Below are 17296 nucleotides of genomic sequence, written 5' to 3'. Positions count from 1 at the left end.
TAGGTTTCATGTCTTATCTCCACTTCTTGATTACCATTGTATAGTAATTCCAGTCTGTAGGAAGGAACCTAACCCAGCCCTGCAAGCTGAATTTTTTCAAGAAAATACAAAGCATAACACTACAACCTCCTACTTTGTTGTACAGGAAAGGGAGGAGGGGGAAAAATTCACCTGAAAATCTTACCAGACTATAAAAGCCATAATTTCAATTAAAGACTAACTTTAAGTAATTTGACAATACCTATGTGAGGTAGGCAGGAACTGAGTCTTCAATCACTTCTAGCAAAGCCCAGATCTTTCTACTTTGTGAGAGAATTTAAACTGAAAAGACAACAGATTTGATGACGAACAACTCATAATTCAGAATCTGAATTATTTTCTACTCAGTTAAGTCAGGCCATCATTCACAATAAAGGAAAAAGAAAAAAAATGGGCAGACTACTAGGAAAAAAAGATAGAAAGAAGGAAACAGAAAGACAGTTGAGAAAGGGCTGCAATGATGATTTTTACCTTTCTGAAATAATTTTGCCTTTCTGACTTGTCTTTTAAGAAAGGCATAGTGTAATCACCAACTCAATCATGGAATATATAGGACATATATATATGTATAAAAATAAGGAGATATATATAAATAAATACATGTTTATGCATTTTCATGTGTATAAACTCTGCAAAAGAATAATCACAGATCTATTTCCAGCTTTACACTGGACATCAGTTCCTCCCCTTCAAATTCAAGGCAACACAGTTTTCAGAAATGTTGACTCTAAGTCATCTGCTGTCTTCCTATACAACTGTTCATTTTTTTAGATTACAAAAAAGACCTGGTGATCCTTTCAGAATGAAGCATGTAACACATAGATTGCAATAGTACCCAAAGATTTATGTATAAGATAGAAATAGACTGCAGTTGCTTAGAAATAGCACCATTTTTATTTCAAAAGAAGTTATTCCTGTCCAGAAGTAACTATTCAAACTGCCCAATGCCAAAGGGGTAATAAATCTCTTGTTTTGCCCTGTAAATCTCTAGTAACAACTATTTGTAGCTGTCTCATGTCTGTCTCATGCATCCTCACACTTCATTCCAGGCTTCAGATCTGCTCATCTGGATTAGTATTTGGGGGGGAAAAATAACTACTAAAAGTCATTTCATATAGTTAAGGCCCAGAGATTTCTTTTATTTCATATTTCTCTTATAATTTTCTTAGTACAGCAAAAGCAAAGGGAGCATGCATGACTTTGACTTTTAGCAGATTAAAGAGTAGATGAGGATATTCACATAAGCAACTCTCCTTAATCACCCTAAAATTACTACTTTCCACTTAGAGATGAAAAATATGTGCATTAAATTTTGAGAGACTCTGGCTCAGAAACTGTGAGGGAAGGTATAAGATCTGAGAAGAAAAATATCATGTTCAGTAAAGGGAGATGGTAAAAACGTACTACATTCACTCCACTCTTCCACTTTCCTTTCTTCGCAAACCCTTTCTTCCTAGGCCAATTGCTGTCACTTCATTTTCACTGCATCTTTGTAATGTCATAGCAATAAATTTGCATTACAAAACATTTATATACCACAAACTCCCTATTGTGGTTCTTAACTAGACCATTAATTGCTATATGCATCCCATGTCAAGTAATATGAAAGAAATGTTTTCTTCTCTTACATGTTTTTCAAAGGCACAACTATTTTCCTTTATTTACTTTGGAGCATTCCCAATGAATTAGTTATTTTCCCCTATCTAAATCAATACCTTAGTTGTTTGGGGTGTTTGGGGGGTGTGGGGGTCTTTGGGGCATTTTTTATGGTTTTGTTTGGTTTGTGGTTTGGAGTAATTTTTTTTTTTTTAATGAAGCAGTCTTGCAGCATATTTCATGTTTGATTTTCATAGAAACAATAATTAGCATACAAGAACTGACATATGTCCTCTGATTTTTTTTCTTTCCCCCTCATGAAGATCAGTATCCAGTGATTTCAGATCTGAAATTTGTCATAGGGTACCGGAAATTTGGATGAAAACTTAGAGCAATAATGATTTAGCTGACTATGACTTCAGGTGCTAAGGGAGTTGCCTAGTCCAGTAGTTTCTGTAACTCAGGCATTTTCCTAGTTCGCAGTCTGATAAAACCCAAAGTGGTATGCTTGAAGGCCCTGGAGATTCCCCACATACAATAACTAGAGGAGAAAGCTGCTGGACTTACCGTTCTCAGGTCAGTGGTGAGGCTTAGGGCATTTCCTAAACAGACACATATGTACAAGCATCGCTCCACAATCCAATATAGGGCAGAGCCTTTACCAGCACTTCTCTAAACAGCAATAGCACTGACATAAACAAGCACATGAGTAGCCCATATGCTAACTTAGTCCATTTCATCATATGCAGAATGGAGTGAGACTGACAGAAAAGTGGATAAGAGGATTTACTAAGAGTAGGGCAGGCATACCTTAAGAAAGCATTGTATTGCATTGTCATTCAAGCACTCATATGGCCCACTGTGACTTTTCCAGCAAAAGTAATTGACTCATTCCTTACTCTCTCATGAAATAAATTAATGAATAGACAGACTTTCTTCTTATTATGGGAATTGTTGCTGTGCAACCCAAGACTGCTACAGCTCCTGTTGCATATCATCTTATTAGTTACTCTCTTGCTGCCAAACCTATTTAGACTGTACCCTCATGTCACTTCAAAAACTGACGTATGTTTCCACTGAAGAGTAAGTTACTCCTTAAACATTTCTCTCCATGTGAAGGAGAAAAAAAGAAATATAATATATTAAACTTTATCCAAAAGGGCTTCTTACAGAAAGAACAAAGCATTAAATACAAGTTTGAAGATGCACATTTACTTTACTTTACTTTTGAAGAGTTTACTACAGAGAAGATTCAATCCAAAACTTCAGGTCATGACCTCAAAACAAGTAGTCCTGAGCAAGATCTGACTTTTCTTACTGCTTTCCCCACACTCACATACAGCAGTTTTGAGTATCCACATGATAAAAACCACCCTGAGCAATTAAGTTTTTCAGATACAGTAAGCTTGTCGAAAAAGAACTATTGGAGAACTGTCTCCAATGTCTAATGATCTAATATCACGTCATTAAAGAACGAAAAGAAAAAAAAAAACCAGCAGTGAGCAATTATTTTGATTTACTTGTAAACTTCTTTTTTAAAAAATTGTCTCCCAGTGCAGCCACAGAGTAGTACAAAATCAAGGAACCATGTAGCAGGTCCAGCAAAACAGCCAGTGCCTTCAGTCCTATGAGAAGGTATATGAGTCCAGAAATCGGAGGTCCTGGAATGGCTGATGCCTCATGAGGATGCCATTGCTAACACCAGCCAACAGCTCCAAGATGCTTAACACAGTACAGCACCAAAACACATACAGCATGCCAAACCGCAACTGGTCTTCCAGCTTCTTTAGACAGCCTTCCTGAGAAAGTTCCTCCAAATGGCTTAAGTGTCCCCTGCAGTGAGAATACTTCTCCTTACAGCAGCTTTCAGGGACACAAGCTGCAAGATGCCAAGAAGCAGCTCTTGCCTTTAACCAGTCTGTGTAGTTGTGGACCCCACAACACTGCAGCTTCCTCTGCATTTCATCCACAGCTCTACTTCCAGGATCCTGGGAGCATGACCCACTGTTCTGATAGACAAGGTAACCCATAGCACTTTCCAGCTGAGAAGCTGTCCTAATAGAGTAAACATGTGCTAGAACAGCTGAAGACGTTTCTAGGCAAAGAAGGAGAAGCAGCAAGTACATGAAAGTCCCTTGCTGATTGCGGGAGCTCTTGATAGAAATAGACACAGCCAAAACTCCAGTAGGTACCAAGATAAGTGCAGCTGCAATAGCCAGCCAACCAGGGAGAGATAAGTAAGACTCCTGAAATAAGTATCTGTAGTTCTTGAGCAGCAGGATCACCAAAATTCCACCAAAGGCCTGAGCTGCAGCAGTCGCCCAGAAGACAAAGCCTAGGAATCTGAGGAGAGCTCGAGCAGAGGACCTGAGCCAAGCATCCTCATGGCACCACAAAGATGGCAGCAGCAGCACAGCCCTAGGACTCTTCATTGTGCTCACTCCTATGAGCCCTGACCCTCATCACCAACATTTAAGAGGCTTCCACCTCACTCATTCAGGTGCAGCAGATGGCATCTCCACCCAAAAACACCTTGAAAGGAAACAACACTGATGAGACTCCTCCACTAAAGACTACAACCTCCATCAGTTTAACCACATGCTGCTGCTGCACCTTGTTCAGCATATCCTGCAAAAACCAGGAGAGCATGTGCCCATCTTGCTGTAGAGTGGTCCCTTACACTGTTGTCATTGGAGACATTTGCATTTGAAGGAGGAGGGCAGCTGGAAAAAGCCTGCACCCCTCTCATGTGTGGAAAAGCTAAATGTAGAGAAATAGTCAGGGCGGTATCCAAAAGTGATCACTTAGACTGCCCAGTTCTACAGCAGTAGCCAAGATGGCAACAAATTCACAAGTCAGAGGCATCAATGAATGAATAGTTTAAGCAGAGTTACTCAGCCAGGAATCTCCACAGGTGACACTCATCCAGGCTCATTATCCTCCCAAATACCTTTAGCATTCATTCAATTGTATAAGGGCCATAATGATGTCAGTAATATTTTGCCCTTTTTTACTCGGCGAGATTTCTGTGTAGATAGCTTCAATTGCTCAAGTCACCTGGATGAGAAATCCCTACCATTTCACACCTGTACCCCTCAGCTTGCATTACCAGTGATTTGACTGACCGCTATAATGACTGAATTCAAGCCACAGTAAGTACTGTATTAACTTTTCCTTGTGCATAAAGAAACTGAATTACACACGAGCTAAATCACTACTCAACAGTCCCAAAGGGAATTAACATAACTTATCAGCATTATCAAAAGAGCATTATTACTCAAACTTGTGATACCCATGAGCCGAGCAGGATGGGTAACCTGGGTAACCTGCTTAATTCTTTCCACAGGTGCCAGGAAGGCAGATCCCAAGTCCAACAGTAATTCCCTCCCTAATCATCCTGATGAAGTCCCTTAACATCTCTTCTGCTTTTTGAGATATAGAGCAGGACTAATACAACAGACATCCATAAGGGAGACTGCAGAGAGATGATCCTCATTTTCAGAAACATGAGCACCTGCGAACATGGCAGAAAATCAGAATAAGTTGGTGCTCAGATCCCTGGAACCCTGTAAAAGTCTGAGCAAGGCTGATAATCTTACATCTGTCAGACATTTTACAGGAACCTAACTGCTATTCTGTACACTACGCACACACAGATGTTGGGCGGATTTCCATCAAAATCTCTTTCTGCGTTCTGTACAAACAAGTTATTAAGGCTAATTATTTTGGAATGAGATAAATTGCTTTTATTATTTTTTAATCTTTTCATTAACAGTAATTAGCATGCAGTGATTAACTTGTTAAATCTTAACCAAATGCTTCTTTCAAAGCTGCTCTAGGATGTATGTCTTCCTGCAACTGTTCTCTGAATTCTGTGTCTGCCCTTTCTCCTGCTCAGCATGCTGCTACCCCCAGCCCTCCTGCTGTGTTAGTTTTGCTGCCATTCGCTTCTTCTCTCAAATGCTTTTTTTCTCTGATTTCTATCTTCTGCATCAGAGAGAGGGAGAAGGGGAGGGAGCAGAATTTCCTCTCACATCTGTACACACAAGCATGTTACGTCAATTCAGTGTTTCCATGATGCAGAAAAACCTATCAGAAAAGTGTGAGGAAACATATTAGAAACATACCAGAAAATACTGTGAGGACTACCAATTACTTATTTTTAGCTTGCAAGCTTTGCGGAAAAAAAGGCATATGAACCTGCCTCTTTTCCTTTCTGCCTTCCCCCATGCTCAGAAAGCTAAATGAGATATTAAGAAATGAGTTACAACACCATTTACCTTTAGATTATTCTACGTCTCTGCTCATAGCAGAAAAAGAGGACTAGAGATCACGCCTGCCTGCCAATTTACCAACCTTAAACACTGACTGAGAGCCATTCCCCAGGTAAGAACTCTCAGTGTCTTCTGCCTACGCAGAGGGGAATAGAGCACACTCACACCATGAAAGAGAAAACTGCAACAGAGGGGATTAATATTTGCTGAGTTGTCTCAAACCCCTCACCCACTTTGTGCTACACAATGCATAGTCACTCAGGAAAAGAAACCTTCTGCGCAAAATGTAAGATGAAGGACAAGAAAACCAGAACTGATCCCTGAAGTACCCAAAAGACCTAACTGGCACCCTCAGAAGCACTGCCTTTGTGCTTAGTAATTATACCTCTGTGTGTGGACAGAAGCTTGAAAAAAGCAATGAGCAGAGCTATCCATCAAGAGAATGTAATGTGACAAAGAGAGTATAGATATGACAGAATAGGAATGCTCCTCTGTTTTCTTTCCAATGGTAAACAGCATAGCATGATAAATACTGTCCCTGTTTTCTCTGAAGTTGTTTCTGCTTATGAACTGATGAGTATTGAAATTCAAATGTGGGTGTAAAAAATAATACACTGTAGACAAACTATTCTCTGGAATGGTGCTGAAAGTATAATCCTTCAAGTTAATAAAATGTCAGCTGTATTTTTTTTTTCATTCACTGCTCTAGAAAGCTGTGACTGACATTAAACAGATCTGATGTGCCCAGGAGGTCAAAGAAGTTCAATCCATCTGGGTCCAGGAGTGGGACTGGAAGGCCATCAACTCAACATTGCGTTTGTGCAAATGCAACGTAGGCAGATGACTAAACTCATCTTGCATAGCCCAGACTGTCATATAGATTGACCAAGGAGCACATCTGAGCTGTAATGGACAACCATTCAAATCAGCCTGGCCAACTAGTCTGTTCAGACTTGTGTTACCAAGACGAAACTTAGAGGTGGCCATGGCATCAGGATACAGTTACACAAGCCCATCTTAGAATTATTGTCAAGTAAGATAACACACAGGTACCCCCAAAATGCTAGGCAAGGAAGGATTTCAGGAAAATTTATTCGAAAGTCAAGAAAGCTAGACTTACCAGGAAAGTTCTCCTGGCACAGCTGCAAAGGCACTAGCCTGAGAAAAACACACCTCCTGTTCTCCTCGGGGCTCTGTCTTCACTGGCCTTCCCCCCAGGCCCTCCCTGACTCAAGGCCTGTAACATCTGTGAGGGTTTATCTCTCCTCACACCAGAGAGAGCCTGAAGGCTTCCTCTGGAATGCAGAAACTAAAAACATCCAGCCACCTTTGAGAAAGGTGCTTCTTCCTAGACAGGAAAGCATTCCTAAGTGGAACAAGCTCTAACCTTCTGGCTATAAATCCTCCAGAAGCTGTATCTACGCTTACAATTATAGAACGGTAGAATCATGGAGTCACGTAACAGTTTGGGTTGGAGGGGTGATGCCGAATTTTTGCCCCAAACAAGCATAAAGGACCACCTAGAGACAGTTTCATGCTCTAAGCGGGAGGTATTTTAATACAACACGTTGGAGAGCCCCCAGGTCGCCCTGGACAAAGAGCTCTGTCTAATACAATCAGTGTAACCTATTTATATAGTTTTGAGTGTGAGTTACAACATTTTTACATGCATATTCATCACATTGCAACATCTACTTGTAATATTCATATATAGGCGGAGTCTTCAATTTGGGGAGGTTTAGAGGTGGGAGTTCCTGTAATCTTCATCATAGGCAGTGGTCGATCGTAGGTCTTCCTCAATGTAAACTCTTGAACTTTCTTCATACCTTTTCCTTTTAAGGTAGTTTTGGCAGGCATAATAGAGTCAAGTTGTCCTTTTGGCTCATTCTAGGATTTGCTGAGTTGTAATTTCTTTGAAGAATGCTGCTATCTTTTGAGGAATGTTCTACCTAGTCAGTATATGCCCTATTCTTCAGCCAATTTACCACTCCTTCTATGGTTCCTGGTTTCCTAATGCTAGGGTTATGAAATTTTACAATTTTGTTTTAACCTCTTATTTCTCAAAGACTGTCTTAATATTAGTGGCTTCAGGGGTCCTTGTAGATTGTCCCGTCCTAACCCCTCTGCCATGGGCAAGGAATCTTCCACTAGACCAGACTCAACAATCTTTTAAGTTTCATACAGACCTCATATAAAAAGAGAGAAGATCTCAAAGCCTTAGGCACTGCTCTCATTGTCACAGGGACTAATTAAAGTCACAGACAAATCCTAATGCTGTCTCAGTAAAACTGCTGGCATTTCCCCTCTGACCAGTGCACACATGAAGCCACTGCAGCTGGGCCTTGCAGGTGAAGTTAAAGAGCTCTGAAAGAAAGTTTGTCTTCAGAGTTTAGAACATTTTTAAAGGTCTTTTTAGATTAAAGCCCGCTTGTAGCATAGGCTGTGACTTCAAAGCTTTACTAAAACATGGAGGGTTTTGTCAGCTTCCACTTTTACATTAAGTTTCTCCATGACTGCCCACCTTCCTGATACCTTCACTGGTGGAAGCTGGTGTGACCCACTTGGGCTGACAAATCCAGTAAAAGTGTCATTGTATATCATTGATATCACTCCTCCCTTCGCTGGTCCTGACCCTGTCTGCTGGCCCAGACAGTATATCTTTCCCAAGTTGAAAAGACTTCCCACACAGTTTTTCCAGTTTCCAAGAAAAGCTGCACGCAAAGTGGCAAAAAACCCAAACAGTAATTTTGGGGGAGGGGGGGGGGGAGGGGGTGCAAAAAGAAAACAAACCTAAACTTTGATTCTTCTCAATCAGATTATTCAAGCTTTGATAGGTACTCAAAATACCACATGGCAGAAGGACTGGGTACCAGTCAGAGACCTATTTAAAAAAAAAAAAAAAAGAAATTTGCTAAGCATATTGACTTTTTGAGAATCAAAAGCATTGTTTTATGAAATATATCATATTACAGGATTGCTCAGACAGCTTAAATGCAGAAAGATGAACAAACATGGTTGGACCCAGAGCCATTCACAGAAATAGCCATTCACAACCAGTTGCCATAGTAACCAAAGTCAGATGATGTTGCTTTGCATGAGACTAATACCTCCCATAGAAAGCTTGAAGCAGAGGACACATGATTATCACTTCCTATTTGGGGGAAAATATACTCCTCTCAAGCACTGATTTACAATTGTGGGGATATTTGAACTCAAGTTGGTCAGATATTTACCCCTAGCTCTGCTTACCGGACCAAAAGTTTCCTTTTCTGTGATTGAAGAAGCACATCAAATGCTTTCAGAATTTTATTTAGTTTTGCTTTTAATATTCCAGGTTTTCATTGGTGTTGAAATATTGAAAATCAAATATCAAAAGTTTGCTGTTTTCATGTATTTCCCTCTTTCCTCCCTTTTATGAATTTAACATAAGAAAAAGACTAAAACCTTTCTCTTTTTTCTTGTTAAAATTTAATTTTCCCTTCCTATTTTCATTTTCCAGCCTGGAATTGCTATGAAATATCTTATGACTGCAATAAATGCAGACTATCAAGGTAAGAAAAAAGGAGGGGAGAAAAACCCCAATACCTTCTGTATTTCTGCAACTTTGGAACTTGGAGAAGATTTTAAAATACACTGAATAGCAAAAGAAAAAAGAAGTTGAAATGGAAGGGGAACATCTGGGTTTTTTGACAGTCTTTATTTTATTGCAATTGGTGATAAAAAACAGGTTTGAAGAAAAGATACTTTGTAAAACCTTCAAAAAATTAAAAAAGGACAGAACACTGTAAAATTCAAGTCACCCTGACATTTAAAGTATTTTGTGACTTTTTTTTCAATGTTTTCAACCATCACTAGCTACAGTATTATTCATGTGAATGCAGTGCTCTCTTTTATGTTTGAATTCATATGCAAGATTTCTGGGCGTTTTCTGAAGTTCTAAAAATGCTTTTAATATGAATTAGACTTTTAATATGAAACAACCATTTAATTGTTAACTCATGAAAATAGTTAACAAATTTCTCTTTAGGAAGGAAGTCAGGAGTGCCTGAATACATTACCTGGCTAAAGACCTGACAAGAAGCTTACACTTGTCAGAACTTCCCACAAGTAAAGTTTCTTCTCTGTTAGGTCTCCTCAGAAAATGGAATCCTTGTAGAATTCTTTTTCCTCAAGAGAAGGCTTTTATGTAAAATTGGGCTGGAACCCTGCTGGGCCAGCTTTCTCCACAGTATCATCTGTGAAAACTCAGGCAGGTCTCAGCAATGCATAAGTTTCTACTTGTGATGCTTTTCCCCAAAAAGTGAATGAATCTAGCTGCACAGCCACAAAGCAGCAAGCTGTGGAAAAAAATATCTTTGTTTCATATTAATACTACAAAGTCTATATACAGCACCTGGGACAACTCTTTCAAATTAACTTTGTGATAAATCTTAAAATCAGTCAGTCTCAGCATCCTAAAATACTGAGGTGCTTTTTCAAATGTTGCTTTTGGTTACTCTGTTTATCAGAGGATGCAGGCTTTTTAATGCTCTTTGAGCTTCAAAAAATTTACTCTTAAGTCATCAGGGTTTATTACAATATGGCAACTTGAATCCCAGTGTTTATCTTGCAAGGTAAATCTATAGTCAGTGTATGTTCTTCAGAGCACTTCAGCAGACATGCATTTGTTCTGAGAGTTATGGGTTCCTATAACTACTCAAAACTAACATGAAGGGGAGAGATTCACCATGATTATATGCAAAAAAGCCCTTGATTACAGGTTCACTTGATCAGCAATTTAGGAGGCGAAAAAACCATTCTAGCAGCAATTATGCGAGGAGCATAGAACTACTTCTTAAATACTTGTCCTGTGCAATGACAGATAGAGCAATTTCTTTAAAGATGAGAGCACTGGATTACCTTGATGTGAGCATCTTGTCAGACCTCTCCAGACCTGTAATGGGAGCTCACCCAAAAGAATAAGATTTATGCAGCTTTTGCTTCATGAACTCACTGGTGAAAAGTAAGGCTGGCAGGGTGTAGGTTATATACCTGAATAAATAAATACTTTTCAGCTCATTGACTGGGGGGGGGGGAGGCAAAAATAAATGAAAATATTCCTTTTATGTTATCTGACAAATTATTAAAGATTGAGCTTTTCCAGCAAGAAAGATGTTAGAATGTTGTCAGCCTACAAGGCAGCTGAAAATGCAGTCAAGTGAAAGTAAAAGGAGTATTTTAATAGAGTCCTTGTCTCTTTTTACTGGCATAGTACTAAGTTGTATCTGTATCAAATGTAATGTTCCTCTCATTCCAGGTTTTATAGTGACTATACAAGAGAACTTATTTTTATTACCTTTTGTAAGTCATGATAGGAGCGTATAAAAAGTCAACTTTGTCAGAATTAGTCTTACAGCACTTCAAAGAAGTGGAACCAATTTTAATGGGATTTTTATGCATTTCCATTCAGATGAAATGCAGGCTTTAGATGAAAAAAAAAAAAATCAAACCCAAAGATATTTGCAATTTATTTCTGTGCCCTATTTCTATCTTCAATCTCTCCAACAAACAATTGCCTTCAAGAAGTGTTATGCTCTTAAATGTAGATACTGTCACTGACATGGAAAGGATCTATTAGATTTAAAATCATACAAGCATCTAAATATAAAACAAAAGCAAACAAATTAAAATCTATTTGAACATGGAATGTAACAACACATTTAAGGCAGAAAATGTGAATACATTTTAGAACCAGGAGAGGTGTCTCTGCTAACTTCCAGACCAATAAGTAGGACAACTTGGCATTGCCTTACTAGGAGTCATTTTATTTTATTTCAAATTTAATGTACTCATCAAAACTTAATTTTCAAGCCAAAGTGCTGAGAATCAGGGGCCTTTTCATAGGTTTCCATGGTGTTTAAATCCAGCTAGAAGTATTAAAAGTATTCCAGTGTTCCAGAAGCATTTTACTTTCTCCCACAGCACCTTGACAGGTGTGGTTATTGTAACCCAAGTCCTTCTTCAACACCTTCCAGCACAACAGGGCTCTGGAATATGCTCTGCCTGAGAAAGCCCAGAAGAGACTGTTTTTCTGCCTACAGCACAGTTTTCCTCAGTTCAGATAATGGTTCCTGCCTGGGTACTTGCTTCAGTATGAGAAGCCGTGCCAGTATAAACCAAGACATGTGAATATTCCCAATTTCAACAGTCAGATAAAACTCAAAGACTCAGTGTTAGGCTGAGGGATGAGCAGGAAGAAAAGGATTTGGAGAAAGATGTGACCAGGTTTATACAAATTCCATTAAATGTTCCTACCAGTGAAACAGTGATGAAGAGTACAGTTGCTGAACCAGGACAAATGCTCAAAATATTAAAAAGAGAAAAAGCATTAACTGGACTTTTCTTCTTTAATCCACTTCCAAAATTTGTTTGTGGTCTGTCTGTAACAACACAAAATAATTTCTATTTTCCTGACTGGCACTGTGGAACAATCACTCAGGACTGAATAGAAAATAGCTCCATAATCACAGAATCACGGAATGTGTCAAGTTGGAAGGGACCCACAAGGATCATCGAGTCCATCTCCTGGCTCTGCACAGGACCATCCCCAAGAAGTCACACCACGCACTGGAGAGTATTGTCCAAATGCCTCTTGAACTCCATTCTCAGTGGTAACAGTGGTCTACCTTTTGCAGGGAATATTACGCCAGATTGTTTAGGGCTGCTATGAGCTTTCATGCAAAATAACAAAATTAGGTATTACCTAAACTCTCGTTCCCCACCGCCACCCACCCATCGAACACAGCATGATGCAGTGGCCATGTGATTTCTCGCTGGTCAGAGGGTAACATTGCAACTGCTTGTGCACATTTCTCCTCCCTCAGTGTTCATTCACTGGTGGAGCACTGGAAAAACATTAGAGCAATACAGGCATGAAAAGCAATAGAAGTAGAAATCCTTTCCTCTGGGGAACTGAATAGGCATTTTGAATAATTGATCAGGCACAATAGGTAGTTAGACAAAAACCTCATTAATTCCAATTATGGAGAATTTCAGTAGCAGTGTGAAATTTAAGGCAGAGAATATTGCAGTGGTGTCTGCTCCAGTGTGAAATCCCGAATATGTGGGCCAGGGCATTCAAACAGGGGTAAACATTGCAACTCTACATCACTGGAAACCAGGTGGGCCTCCCCACACACAAATGCAAATGGTCAGGAACTCCATTTAAGAGAATCCCAAGACGTATGGAAGGAGTCAGAACCTCTGCAGCAATCCCGACCCCCTTCCCATGCCCTCAGAGTGGAGGTGACCAGAACAGCTTTATTTTCTCTACATGCTATGCTGACATGTTTCATCAGAAACAAAGTTATAATTACAGACCTGTGTAGTGGGTTTGCTCTGGGCCAATTTTCTCTCCCCTCCCACACAATTACTATAAGCTGAGAGAGGGTTCATGCAGACAAAAGAGATCTGATTGGGGAGAATAATATTTGGATTTATTACTAGTAAGATAAAAGCTAAAGAGTTATATACACAACAATTCTAATTAGGCAAAAATGCTATGTATTTACAAAAATACCCCTCCCTCCTTGTATCAGTTCAGAAGGAGAAATAGTCTCTTTTCCATTTCTGGAGCCACAGGTCTTCTAAATAATTTTGCAGCACTCGAAAATTCTTCTTCTATTATCTCTAAGACGAAAACTCTTGATTTGTTGCAGCTGGAACACTCTCTCTCTCTCTCTCTCTCTCTCTCTCTCTCTCTCTCTCTCTCTCTTCTATGTCGATCTCAGGGCTGGGCCTACCCCCCTCCTGGGCTAAAACCAGAAGCTGAGGTTTACCCAGGTCCTGTGGAGTCTTCCACAGACTGCAAGGGACACTTGCCTACTATGGATCTTCACCACAAAGTCACAAGGGATAATGGCTTTTGAGTCCACCCCTGTTTCTTATGAGGTCCCTCCTCACGAGACAGTCCTTGATGGACCTCTCTAACGTGAGTTGACCTTCGGGCAACAGTTCTTCCATTCTCTGCTGTCCCTTAGGGTCAAAATTCAGCTGCCCCAGCATGGATCCCTCACTGGGATCACAAACATCCTACCCGAGCCAACTCACTCCAGCGTAGGTCTCTGTCTCCATGGGCCACAGGTCTCCAGCAGGACTCTGTTTCATCTTAGGCCTCCCATGGAGTCACATCTACTTCATGCCCTCCTCTGCTCCAGCTCTTTCATGAGCTGCAGAGGGGGGTTTCTGCTCCCCAACAATCTTCTACACGTGGCAGGGATTTTTAGTTTTCAGTCTCTTTTCTGCTGAAGGGACAGAAAGAGAGGGGAGAAGCAACCTCCCCTCTCTTTGAGCTTTTCTTCTCTTTCCTCCAGCTACCAGCTTTGACCTTGGAGGCTCCGTTATCTCTACCTGGAATTCCTTCTGCAGTATTTCTTGTCCAGTTCTTCTTTAAAGTGTTTTTTCTCTACTCTGTTACAGGAGAGAAGGCGGCCTGGCCCCCATTACCTGGGCCAGACTTAACCCAGGGTGGGGGGGCACACCCGGGCCCAACAGGGCTGGCTGCTATGCTGGCTCTTCCATTTTCTTTTGCACCACAACCTTCTCTTCCGTTTTTTTAAATATGTAATTGGTAGAGGCGTTGCTAAAACTTCAGATTGGCTTTGCTCTGGAAATCCACCTGGAAAAAACTACTTTCAGCCTCAGGAGGGGCCAGTCAGCAAACCCATGACAACCTGTCATGGAGTGGAATGCAGAGGAAAGCTATGGCGGACGTCCTATAAGAACTCCAATTTCCAGAAAATATGAGATTCAAGGGGAGTGGAGCTGACTGAGAAGCAGCTTTTGTAACCAAAGACTTTCTGAGATGGGAAGGAGGGAAAGGCTCAGACCGTGGGCCTTCCAGAGATTTCCTTTGTCATAGACTGCTCTCTCAGCATCTTTCTTTTCCCTACATACAGACAGGGAAAACGCTTTTTGCCTTGCAAAATACCAGAAGGAAGATAGGGCATAGTGCAAGGGAAAGGTCCATTTCATTGCTTATAGGAACAAGCCACCTCTAATTCAAATATTGAGGGCTTACTCTCTTCTGGCTGTTTGCATGCGTTTTGCCAAGTGGCAGTCTCATTCATTTTAACATAAAAATGTAGCATAGCTCAACTTGTCTTTAACAACAAGTGCCACTTTGACAAATGCTTTTGATAAGCATTAAAAATACTCAAATATCACAGAGGAATGATAACAGAGCCCATCACCCTGACTGCATGGTAAGAAACAGTACTGAAAAAGACAGTGTTTCTTTGGATTTATAAACTACTAGAAGAAATGTAAAACCTACTAAATACACACACCTTCTAGGTTTGCATCAGTTCAGTCCAGCTAACTAACCAGCTTTATTTGTAACAGATATGTACACAATATACCAGGCAACAGTGCATTCTGTTTAATTTTAAAAGATCTTCGATACTGCTCAGGTTGGCTTCCAGAAAAGTAACAACTGTAGGTTTAGGTTCACCATGTCTCAGTATTAATCAGATGAAATGTTTGCTAATAGCTAATGGTAAAATTTGTTACAAAAATACATTATCCTTACAAACAAAATCTCAGATACTGTGATCCGTGCCTCTGTTTCACAGTTCCTCTGAACAAATTTGCAGGTAGCAGTAAAAAGTAGAACTCAATTCAACAAAACATTCAGGTGTCATAGACATGAAAGCAACAGGAAGAGAAAGCAATAAAATGAGCTTTGATAAGTGAAAAAGCCTGCACTCAGAGAAAAATACAAACACGCACCCGACAACACTGAGATAAGCAAGCAGCCCAAACCAATGCATTAAAGCAGACTTACTGTTTTTCTCAGTCATGTCCTCATACTTACAAGTGCTTCTGCAAAGGCAGATTGCAGAAAAAGATACATGAGAAAAGTCAAAGTAAACTAGAATCCTACCAGAGATTTCAGAGTTGGAAGAAAATGTCCATGCTAAGATCCTGTGCCCTACAGAAAAAATTCTGTATGAGGAATAAAATTGAAAAGCCATCAGTTAACAAACATTAAAAAATACTAACAATTTTCCTAGGCTAGAAAGTAAATATTTTCATGAGTTTAAACTAGGCTTGAAATCATAGCCCATAGGTTCCAGATTTCAGGGAGGGGGTTGGTACGAATTGTTATAACCCTTCAGGGAAACTCCATAGATATCTGAAAAGTTTATTTTGAACTTACTTTACTAACAGGCTTTCATTTAAGAATGACCTTTGATTTCCATGGTATTTTTAAAAGTACTTTATGTGTCATGATATAAAACTCAAAATAACTTTAAAGGGACCAGAAAAGTTTTCTGCAACAGTCTCTCCTTTGAGAGTTTTAAGGTATCTTACTCATTACTTTTTCCTGAACCAAAATGAAATCAGATTTTCCAAAAAACAGAATGGAGAGTGCACTGTCACTGAAAAAAAGACATTAAAGTCTTCATAATTTTAAAGGTGGAAAGGAGATTTCCGTGTGTGTTTCCATCTTCTGACCCAGATCTCATCCTGCCTCAACTTTTGTAAAACCTCCTACAGGCTTTAAGAATGAAGAAGTTGGTTCCAGCACTTGGCTGAATTGCCCTTATTTTAAAGGTAAATGCATCTGAAAATTTTGAATGCTTTCTGATCTCTCTGTAGACAGAAACATACATGTACCTTAAACAGACGTACAAACTCAGAAACTTTCCCTTCAGAGTATGTGCAGGACAAAATTAGCTGTTACCCACATTAATGAGTTTTAATACTTTTAATACCAAGTAATCCTGCCATGTGAACTTGTATAAAAGAGTATCTGCCCAGTGGTCTGTCATGTAAGGAAGAGAAAACCCTAAAGAACAAATGCAGTTTACTGCATAACTCCACCATAAATTCTGAAGAAAAGTAGAAATAGAGCTTTCTAGAGCCCTACTGCATAATTAATGGTTTTGAGCTTGGTTATAAATAAAGTATCAAGAAATAACATTTAATTTCTGGAGCTGGAATGATACAAAATCTTATTAACTCAAAATACGACCTAGCCTGCACATGTTTATTTAAATCACCTCACAAGGTAAATTCAAACCATTTAATTTCAATATGTAAGTGTTGCCATTTTAGACACTAAACTACTAAATGGTCCACACTGACAGAGCTGGAAAAAGCATGAAAGAAACTAAAAGCCTGGACAATATTAAACCATTAGTTTATGACCATGGATGTAAGACATGAATATTCATACACTAGATAATATTTTTGTAAATAGATCAACAGGTGGAGGTAGGTGCTGGCTTTTGAATTTAATTTTCACTCTTTCTCAAATGAAAGAATAAATCCTATCTGTGTAGACTGCTTAGACTGGATTTTACTTGAATTTGAACAGCTGCAAAAATCGACATATTTAGTAA

The 17296-nt window shown here is 39.5% G+C and overlaps 1 protein-coding gene across 1 annotated transcript; it reads right to left on the bottom strand.

Moving 5' to 3' along the window:
• Positions 1-3260: 3260 nt before the first annotated feature.
• LOC114057874 (tetraspanin-3-like) lies at positions 3261-15748 on the bottom strand. The gene is made up of 2 exons (XM_027884655.1): positions 15733-15748; positions 3261-4087 (listed from the first exon to the last, which is right to left on the bottom strand). Exons 1-2 carry the CDS (start codon positions 15746-15748, stop codon positions 3261-3263), a joined length of 843 nt encoding a protein of 280 aa, XP_027740456.1.
• Between the last annotated feature and the right edge of the window lie 1548 nt (positions 15749-17296).

The sequence above is a fragment of the Empidonax traillii genome, unplaced genomic scaffold (genome assembly GCF_003031625.1).
Source record: "Empidonax traillii isolate 1590-97213 ecotype Southwest subspecies unplaced genomic scaffold, ASM303162v1 scaffold152:size925058, whole genome shotgun sequence".
Lineage (NCBI taxonomy): Eukaryota > Metazoa > Chordata > Aves > Passeriformes > Tyrannidae > Empidonax > Empidonax traillii.
This window is presented reverse-complemented; position numbering and strand designations above follow the sequence as displayed.